The 9,964-nt window shown below is 41.6% G+C and overlaps 1 protein-coding gene across 2 annotated transcripts; it reads left to right on the top strand.

Moving 5' to 3' along the window:
* pkd2 (polycystic kidney disease 2) lies at window positions 1–8,776 on the top strand. 2 transcript variants are annotated; one of them, XM_056410360.1, is made up of 16 exons: window positions 1–100; window positions 409–941; window positions 1,361–1,474; window positions 2,473–2,606; window positions 3,574–3,824; window positions 3,960–4,184; window positions 4,815–5,043; window positions 5,132–5,302; window positions 5,404–5,585; window positions 5,673–5,793; window positions 5,896–5,994; window positions 6,115–6,236; window positions 6,337–6,454; window positions 6,573–6,736; window positions 7,164–7,311; window positions 7,801–8,776. In XM_056410360.1, exons 2-16 carry the CDS (start codon window positions 518–520, stop codon window positions 8,008–8,010), a joined length of 2,712 nt encoding a protein of 903 aa, XP_056266335.1. In that variant the 5' UTR covers window positions 1–100; window positions 409–517; the 3' UTR covers window positions 8,011–8,776. The 2 variants fall into 2 exon arrangements, with proteins under 2 accessions (XP_056266335.1, XP_056266336.1); XM_056410361.1 differs by having other exon boundaries at window positions 28–46.
* Window positions 8,777–9,964: the final 1,188 nt, after the last annotated feature.

The following is a 9,964-nucleotide window of genomic DNA, read 5'->3' as shown; positions in this document are numbered from 1 at the left end:
TAGAGATACAGTCCGAGAACAAGATGGCTGTCCCGGGGCAAGAAAAGTACCTTTCTTCTTCCACATGAAAACGGCATTCTAATGCGACCATCGGCGTCATGTAAATAACTCATTAGGTCATAACGTGTAATAGCTGAGTAGGGAACAACTTTAAACGCTTTAAAGGCATCGCTTCCTAACGGATGACATCGTTTTTTAGACGGAATTGAAGATCGGAAAGTTTTCTTGACGGGTTGTTGAGAGTGAACACTATTATCTTACTCTCTCTGGCTGTTAGGAGCATTTTTAAATGTCTAGGTTGTGACTTTTACAAAACCGTGTGACGTTATCTCGGTTAGTTATTTGTCTAAACTTTCTCAATCTGTCCTGCGTGTGTGTGTGTGTGTGTGTGTGTGTGTGTGTTTTTAGGCGTTTAACGTTCATTACATCTGAAGCGACTGCCCGAAAATGTTCCAGCCGGAAACATTTATCTGAAGTTTTTCGTATTTTTGCATAACGGTTCACTTTTTTCTGGACCATGAGTTCCTCCCGAGTCAAACCGCAGCCGCCGCCGCAGAGCCAGACTGCCATGTCGCCGCACACACTCGACTCGGGCGAGGGGATAGAGATGGAGAACATCCAGCACCAAGACCTGGGTCTCGGAGGAGTCACAGGCACCCCGTCCCCACCGTCGAGACAAGCGTGGAGCCGGGACAACCCGGGCTTTGAGGCCGAGGAGGAGATTATGGAAGCCGACTGGCCTCCGGCGAGCCCCGGGAGGAGGTCGGTGTCCACGGCCTCCAGCAGCAGCTGCAGCAGCGGCCTGGGCAACTACACCGGCGCGGGCAGCAGCACCCAGGTCCCCCGAGGAGGACTCTACCCGACCCCGACTGTGGACGCCCGGCAACAGGACAGCCACGACCACCGCAGCTGTATGAAGCAGATACTCCAAAGGATCAGAAGTGAGTCACTCATACTTTATGCTTCTTAAACTTCACAGAATAGTGTATATTATAATTGATGAATGAAGTAATTAAAATGCAGCCATCAAACCAAACGGAGAGCTTATGTGAAACACACAGTCTCGTGACTAGAATAACGTAGGTCAAACTAAATTATAGTAATGTGAGATAACAAAAGAATTATAAATACAACATTTAACAACAAACATAAGCTCTTTCTATTAAAGTGTCCCTGAAGAATATAATTCTTTGCTTCTCGCAATCTCTTCATAAATCATAAGCATGGACTTCTGCTCTCTCAAACTCCATATCTGAGAAGTTCTCAGTAAGAACATATTGTAGGTTTTAAGTCAATATTTATGTAATTGTGTCTCCCTTAATGCTAAAGTCCTGTTGAATCTCTGTTTTTTCCTTGGCAGTTCTGTGGGGCACAGAGCTGATGGAGGACAGTGACAGCAGTAGAGAGAGGTACCTCAGGAACGTGCTGAGGGAGATGATTACATATATCACGTTCCTCATCACCATTTGTATCTGTAAGTAAACACCCGAAAAGCCCGTAAAAGGATGTGAGATTTATGAACAATGTTGGTTGGCATGTTCTTCAGAACAATCAGCTTGCTTTTTTTAAGTGGCAAAACATTTTAATAATAAATTGGTCATGGTGATGCGACAGCTCCAGGAAGATCTCAGGTAACAATACACAATATTGTAACCAGTATGTCTCTGTGTCCATTACATCATTTCCTGTTCAAGACAGTATGGTTGTATAGTAACTGAAAAAAAGTATGCTGTAACAATTAATATTATACAGCATACACACACTGGCTTCAGAGGGAGACATTGTTTCAAGATTATGCTAAAAAATATGTGGAACATTGTGGAAAATACGAAGTGAATTTCAAAAGTGAATTGACAGTTGATCCAAGTGGCTCAGAGAAAGCACTTTAAAATATGCCGCCGTGGGCACCTTTCTTGGAGCTGAAAAGTTATTTTCCAAGCTCACAGTGTCAGCTTGATGGTTTTGGCAGCTGGAAAAATGGAACTCTGACACTCGTCCCAGGGTTGTATTTCAACAACAGCATACATTTGATAGGTGTATTTTGGGATGGTAAAAAAGTTGATGGAAATCCCAAATTTCAAACGTGTGGTAACATTTCTCTACTTTATTTGCTGCGATGAAAAATGCCAAACTTTGGTTTTGGGTGGATCAGGAAATGATTTATTGGCCGACTGGATACAGGCACATTGTGCCAAGCAGACTTTGCTTATTAAACATAGTTTCCAGAGCTGCTCCGTACATCTACTGAATACTACAAGGAATAGGAATGCATAGGTGAAACAAAATGAAGTCTGACCTCATTCTAGTCTTTGAATTACATACCAGATGTAAACTGCACCTTGATATACACAGAAAGATTCCCTCTCTGTTCATTCGTCATTCTCCAATATAACAAGGGCTTGTAATGTAGCTGGTGCTAAAAGGAATATCACTTTCCATAATGGTTATGTTGTATTGTGCTTCACTCTGCAGTGACCTATGGGATGGTGAGTGCCAATATGTACTACTATACCAAAGTCATGTCTCAGCTGTTCTTGGACACACCGCTGTCTGCCGGGGACCCTTCCTCTTTTAGAAGCCTCTCAACCATGGAGGACTTCTGGAAGGTAAAATGGAAAATTCATTTCTTTTTTGTAAACTAAGACATCTTTTACTTTAGATATCATCTTGTATCATTGTGTTACATCTGGAGAAAAGAAGTCTCTGCACATGTAAGTCAGAAGGTCAGATGCAAGATTTTAAAGGAGCAGTTAGACGTTTTAGAAAATACACATATTTGCTTTCTTGCTGTGAGTTAGATGATAATTTGCAAAGTACTCTGTTATCAGTCTTTTAAACACAAGGCTACAAGCAGCAGCTGCTAAGCTGAATTTAACAGAAAGACGGTAAACGGGAAAACTGGCCCAGTTCTACTTAACGGCACCAGTCAATTAGCGAGCTTCAGTAGGGGGATTGTTGGTAGGGGGATTGTGTTACTTTCAGTCAGAACCAGACAAGCTGTTCACTCTTATTTCAGTTTATGCAAGAAAATGAATTAGGGAATTTCCAAAAATGTCTTAATACTTTTTTTCCTTAGACATTCAGAGCATAATGTTAAATAACGCCATCAAATAGAGCACATTGGTGCTTTTTAATGTGAGCAAACATGCCGATCTCACAGAAAAATCCTATCAGAAGTAAAAGAAACATTGCTCCAGTGTCGGAAAAGAAGTGCAGCACTTATAACCTTCATGCACATTAGTAAAGTCTGTCTGTAGTCAGATTATAGCTATCATGAAACAAATGCGTCTTGTATTAGATCCACTTCTGACAGTTCACAGTTGGTGTTTTTTCATGTATGCAAAATTATTGCATATTGTGTTTACATGAAAAAACTGTGAACTCTCAGAAGCGGAGCTATCTACAAAACACATTTGTTTCTTGATTTAAAAAAAAAAGAAAAAACTTCACAGTGTGTACTGTGGAAAGGTTGATGCTACCAGGCATTTCTGGTGATAAACAATCACAATAATCGACCATCAGGGTATCTATCGTCTCCCCTGTGTTGTAATTCTGTCTATTCTACACTTACAGTTCACAGAGGGACCTTTCCTCAATGGCATGTACTGGGAGGTGTGGTACAACAACAAGAGTCTGCCAGAGAATCAGAGTCTCATCTACTACGAGAACCTCCTCCTCGGAGTGCCACGGCTCCGGCAGGTCAAAGTCCGAAACGAATCCTGCTCCGTCCACGAAGATCTGAGAGACGAGGTGCTGGACTGCTTCAACATGTACACCCCAACCAACGAGCAGACGACCTCCTTTGGCCCCAAGAATGGAACCGCGTAAGTCTATGCATTTAATTTCATACCGTTCAATTACATTATTTTATCAGTTTTAAAAGGAGGCTAGATCTGTATCGAATGTATTACACTTACACGTGTCTGCATGCGACATCTTTTCTTTCGATTGTCTCTTAGGTGGGTGCATACGGCAGAGAGTGACATGAACGGGAGTGGTTATGTGGGCCAGATATCTAAATATAGAGGTGGAGGGTACTACCAAGACCTGTCCCGAACTAAAGAGGAGTCAGCAACCCAACTGCAGTTTCTCAAAGACCAGCTGTGGTTGGACAGAGGCACCAGAGCGGTGTTCCTCGACTTCTCTGTCTACAATGGGAACATCAACCTTTTCTGCATCGCCAGGTAAGACTCTTCAATCTCATATCTATTTACAATGTTGTCTCTAGGTTTCAGATGTATTGATCTGATATGGAATACAAAGAACCTGCAGTACAATAATGACAGAACAATGACACCCGGTAGTTCTGAAATGGTTTCATCAGAAGCTAAACATTCTTCAAAAAGGCATCTCATCTTTCATCTAACATTTGGACAAAGGGCCACGTTGTGAGGAGAAAAATGAAGTGTGCTTGCTGCTGAACATTTACAGGAGAAACATTTTAAATAGTTGAAAAAATCATCGTGGTTATCTTCCTCCCTCCTTGATACACATGAATCAGTTGCTATATTTTCATTTATTTTTCATCTAATTTACATCTACATCCGTTGTTGTCTTCACATTGTTTCTTCTGTCTGACAAACATTTTTAAATCCAAAGATATCAAATTTAAGAGAATATGAAACAGAAAAAGTATCAAACTTTAGTGAATGTTTGGTATTTCTGCTTGATAACCAACTTAAATAACTCATTAATTATCAGAATGGCTGTCAGTTGACAAAACATTTATTCAATAGCCTTTATAATCTATTTAATTTTGTTGACAATCTTGATTGACACCTGTACTTTATTTGTTAAATGTATGCATTTGTCAGGTTGTTGGTGGAGTTTCCTGCTACTGGTGGGGTGGTGACCTCTTGGCAGTTCCAAACAGTGCGTCTGATACGCTATGTGTCCGGCTGGGACTACTTTGTGGGTCTGTGTGAGGTGGCGTTCTGTCTCTTCATCCTCTACTACATGGTGGAGGAAGTGCTGGAGATCCGCATCCACCGCTTGCATTACTTCAAGAGCCTGTGGAACTGCCTGGATGTTCTCATTGTCATGGTGTGTATCATCGTTATTCAAATCATTTGTAATCATTTGTAACCAGACTGACTGAGTGTGTTGGCTTCTCTGTCTGCTCTTTCTTCAGTTGAGTGTCGTTGCCATCATTATGAACATAACCAGAACCGCCATGGTTGGCAACCGTCTGAAAGGCCTGTTGGAGAACCACACTGCTCACCCCAGTTTTGAGCCTTTAGCCAACCTGCAGATCCAGTTCAACAACATGGCCGCAGTCATTGTCTTTTTTTCCTGGATCAAGGTACAAATCTTTTCCCTTTGGTTCATAATCAGACGTAAACCACCACAGCGGAAGAACCCACATACTGTCCCACCGGATAATAATTTCTCACATTCTTGCAGCTTTTTAAGTTCATCAACTTCAATAAGACCATGAGCCAGCTGTCCGGCACTATGTCTCGCTGTGCCAAGGACCTCGTGGGTTTTGCCATCATGTTCTTCATCATCTTCCTGGCGTATGCTCAACTAGCCTACCTGGTGTTTGGAACCCAAGTCAACGATTTCAGCACTTTCCAAGCCAGCATGTATGTAATTCAGCGTCAACTCCACACATGAACAAAACCATCTGAAACAACTACTGTTTTCTTAAAATGTTCTTTCTGGTTGTGTAGATTTACCCAGTTCCGTATCATTCTGGGAGACTTTGAGTTCTCAGAAATAGAGGAAGCAAATCCAGTGCTTGGACCCATCTACTATACAACCTTTGTCTTCTTCATCTTCTTTATTCTCATGGTGAGTAGGGTGTCGATACTTGTTGTGATAAAGTTTGTTAATTTTGTTTACATAAACCCCCTCACAAACACAAAAACACCCATTCTCATCCTTTCTGTATAGAACATGTTCCTTGCCATCATCAATGACACATACTCTGAGGTGAAGGCCGACATGTCCCAGCAGAGGTCTGAGATGGAAATGACTGATCTCCTTAAGAAGGTATTGAACTACATGTAGCATTCTTTTTGGCGAGTCAGATGAAGTCCGTTAAATCAACCGGAGCAGCCTTGGCAATGAAGTAACTGCTCTAGAAGCTAATGAAGGATTCTTCTCTCTCAGGGCTGTAACAAAGCTTTAATGAAGTTGAGACTCAAGAAGACGGCAGTAGACGACATCTCCGACAGTTTGCGTCAGGCCGGGGGGAAACTAAACTTTAATGAACTCCGCCAGGATCTTAAAGGGTAAAGACAACTTCAAATAACACTTAAAAGCTATGAACTATTCTGATATTATTTCAATGCTACATGTCCTGAGATTGTTTCGATTGCTTTCTTTCCTCAGAAAGGGCCACACGGACGCAGAGATCCAGGCAATCTTTGCCAAGTATGATCACGACGGCGACCAGGAGCTGACGGAGCATGAACACCAGCAGATGAGAGACGACCTGGAGAAAGAGCGAGTGAGTGATGACGCCAACAGCAACGCGGGGAGTAAACGCAACACACCTGCATGCACGTGGTATTTTTTACGCCAAAACAACACTGCAGATGTTCAGTGTGTCTCTGCTCGCTTGCCAGGAGGACTTGGATCTGGAACGCAATTCGCTGACTCGACCCAGCAGTGGGCGGAGCTTTCCCCGTACACAGGAGGACTCGGAGGAAGACGATGATGAGGATAGCGGCCACAGCTCTCGTCACCGCGGCAGCAGCTCAGGGGGCGTCTCCTATGAAGAGTTTCAAGTGTATGGAGCTTTTATTATTATATATTAATATAACTTACATGCATGTTGATGATGAATGAATGCAGAACTTGTACTGATGAATAATAGAAATAATGGCATCAGTTTGTAAACACATGGGGTTATCTTCAAAGCCCTACCAATACTAGATTTTTACCAATATTGATATTTGAATTTCAAAAGTCTGATAATAATATATCAGTCGATAATATTTTGTTTCCTTTTTAAACATAAACACATTTCAAGAAGGATTCCTACTGAGCAAGACATGTAATAACCTATACTTTACAAATATAAACTTGTAAATGCATCCATGGTAGTCAAACTATATAATGGATTAATTTTCTATTAATAATAAATGTATATGACTATCGTAGTACGACACATTTAATGTGTATTTAAAAGGGACTTGCGTCTCTCTGTTTCCCAGGCTGGTGAGACGTGTGGACAGAATGGAGCACTCAATCGGCAGCATCGTGTCCAAAATAGATGCTGTGATCGTGAAGTTGGAAACTATGGAGAGAGCCGTACTCAGAAGGAGAGATGTGCTGGGCAGATTGCTGGACGGAGTCATGGAGGTGAGACGTTGTGGAGACACAGAGTGAGGGAGAGGGAGTGAAATAGAGTTTTGGATTTGAAAACATAAGGCGGCCAGTAATAAGACTCTAATTACATTAATTATGTTGCTCCATATCTGCTGGATCTGTTAATGGGCAACTGATTAGTAGTTTGCAATATCAACTTAAAAAGTGACGTCAGGGGTTTGTTTACAGCTTGTTTCTGCTGCCCTCTTGTGGCCAAATATATCCGTTGCAGGTTTAAGGAACTGGGTTACAGAGACCTTTCTGCAATGACCCGAAAAGGAAAACCTGATTTCATCAGCTAGATTACTTTTGGAGAAAGCTGAATATTCATACATTTGACATAATAAATTCAATTAACATAAATAAGCAGTGTTCCATCATTAGATATGCAGATCTACAGTAATCTACGTTTACAACAGTGCACCGTGGTTTCTTATGTGCTTGTAAACAAGCCGTACAACTTCATCTGCTGTTGTCCGTCAGGATGAGCGTCTGGGACGGGACACAGACGTCCACAGTGAGCTGATGGAGAGGCTAGTGAGGGAGGAGCTGGAGCGCTGCGAGTCCGACGATGTGGTCTCACAGGTCAGCCACCCACAGTCTGCCACTCCCGTCGGCCCCCGGCCCCGCCCGCCCTCCTCCCTGTCCACCGACGGCCTCGACATGAGCACGAACGGGAGCAGCCATGTGTGAGGATGGGGTCCGGGGAAGAATACTCCACTCTGGCAAAAAAAAACCTCTGCACTGGAAAAATCCCTGCAGCAGTACAAGTAACCAAGATAATATGTCATGAGGTATTACAAAGGAGGTGACAAAATCAAATGCACTTCACCTCAAATACTTAATTGCACTGAAAGTGAGAGAGGTTCTTCTGTGATGCATCAAAATGTATTCACTAAAGCTATTATCAAGTATAACTTTAACAGGATGATGAGAGGAAACATTTCAATGTTGAAAGAGGTTGAAGAATAACAACGGATTCACAGTACAGTGTGACATCACAGTATTAGATACAGTAGTGGATATAATACACCAGCATGCAACCGTACTTGTGTGAATACACAGCGTATGCTTTTAGTATTCAATGAGAAATATGCTCACCTGCTTTTGATTACTGTATCCACACATTTGATTACTTCATCGACACATTTACACAAATACCAAAAATGCATTTCTGTTAATTTTGCTGATTATTTTTTTTATAATCTTAATACACAGTAGGTTCAAGTATGCCACATTCTGTCATATTTACTTATCCTCTGTACATCACTTAAGCTTCAAATTAAATAGCTTATCATTTTATGATACATATTGTAACTTAAAACAAACTTCGATTTGGAGTGCATTTAGTGTTCATGGGAAACCCATGCATTTACTATTTTTTGTCTGTGCCTTACATTTTTTACAATCTATTTCTTTTTTAAATCTGTTACGCCAAATAAAGTGTTATTAAAATATATGTTTCTTTTATTTCTTGCATTTATGATTCCTCTTAAGTGACAAGAAAACAACCACAATTGTGATTCATTAACCACATTTTATAAAACATTATCTTACTTTTCAAAACTTTTAACATAATTTATACCACATGCTTTATATATTAAGGATCAGGAAGCAATGCCAAATCAATATTGTTTGTTGATTTTCTTTAGACTACATTGAATGTTTATTAAATGGTAATGTACTTATTCTTGAATTATGATCACATTTCCTTTCTTGTATAAACTAATTTATGCCTGAAGATACCGAGAACTAAGTAATGCAACAATTAAAATATGACTGCAAATGCACACCGGAGCTATCTATTCAAAATGTGACCTGGTGATGTGCAAATATACTGGACTAAAAGTTTAAAGTATTCAGTAACACTTAAATGGATAATTCTCTATCAATCTGAAACTAATTGGGAAAGAAAAGAAAACAAATGTTTCTTTATAACTCTCAGTGGCCAGCTCCCTCAGATAGGTTCCAGTATTGCAGCAACACACACTAAAGCTCTTGTCGGAGTTCTAAAGCTGTCATCATCCAGAGACTGCTCGGGTGGAAAATCTTCCGTGGAATGGAAGAGCCGGTGGCGTCTCCACGGGAGTCTCCGCCGGTTCCCCCTCCCCGTCTGCAGTGTCGGACAACCTCGCATCACCGCTGAGCACAGCACACATACCACATGACCCCGTCGGCCCTGAACGCACCCCCGCAGCCATTAACTTATCAAATCCCAGCCAATCTGTTCCCAATATTACGAGGTGCGTAAGGCGGGAGCTAACCGCAACATTCACATTATGCTTTTTCCCCCACTGTGTCTAATTTCCACTAACACTATGGGATACTGGTAAACATCCCCATGCACACACCTCATCTCCACCTAGCCTCCACCTATATGCCCCGGTCCGAACAGGGCATTGGCAGTACTCTCAGAGGCCAGGTCACTCAGATAGGTTCCAGTATTGCATAAACACTCACTAAAGCTTTTGAAGGAGTTATAAAGCCGTGGCTCTATGCACAGCTTTAAAGTATTCAGCACAGCTTTAGAACTCTTAGTGGCCAGTTCACTCAGCTGGTTCCAGTATGTTGTGTATGTTCTGCTGACCTGGCGTGCACAGACTTAAATACGTAAGGTTAAACTTGCAGTTAATCGGAATCAACTGAT

The sequence above is a fragment of the Pseudoliparis swirei genome, chromosome 24, assembly GCF_029220125.1.
Source record: "Pseudoliparis swirei isolate HS2019 ecotype Mariana Trench chromosome 24, NWPU_hadal_v1, whole genome shotgun sequence".
NCBI classification, from domain to species: Eukaryota; Metazoa; Chordata; class Actinopteri; order Perciformes; family Liparidae; genus Pseudoliparis; species Pseudoliparis swirei.
Note: the sequence above shows the minus strand (reverse complement) of the source record. Positions and strands in the feature narration are given on the sequence as shown.

Coding starts and splice junctions, on each gene's coding strand:
- pkd2 (XM_056410360.1), top strand. CDS start 518: ATGAGTTCCTCCCGAGTCAAACCGCAGCCGCCGCCGCAGAGCCAGACT. Junction 5,303..5,403: donor TCTTTTTTTCCTGGATCAAG/GTACAAATCTTT, acceptor ACATTCTTGCAG/CTTTTTAAGTTCATCAACTT. Junction 7,312..7,800: donor TGCTGGACGGAGTCATGGAG/GTGAGACGTTGT, acceptor GTTGTCCGTCAG/GATGAGCGTCTGGGACGGGA.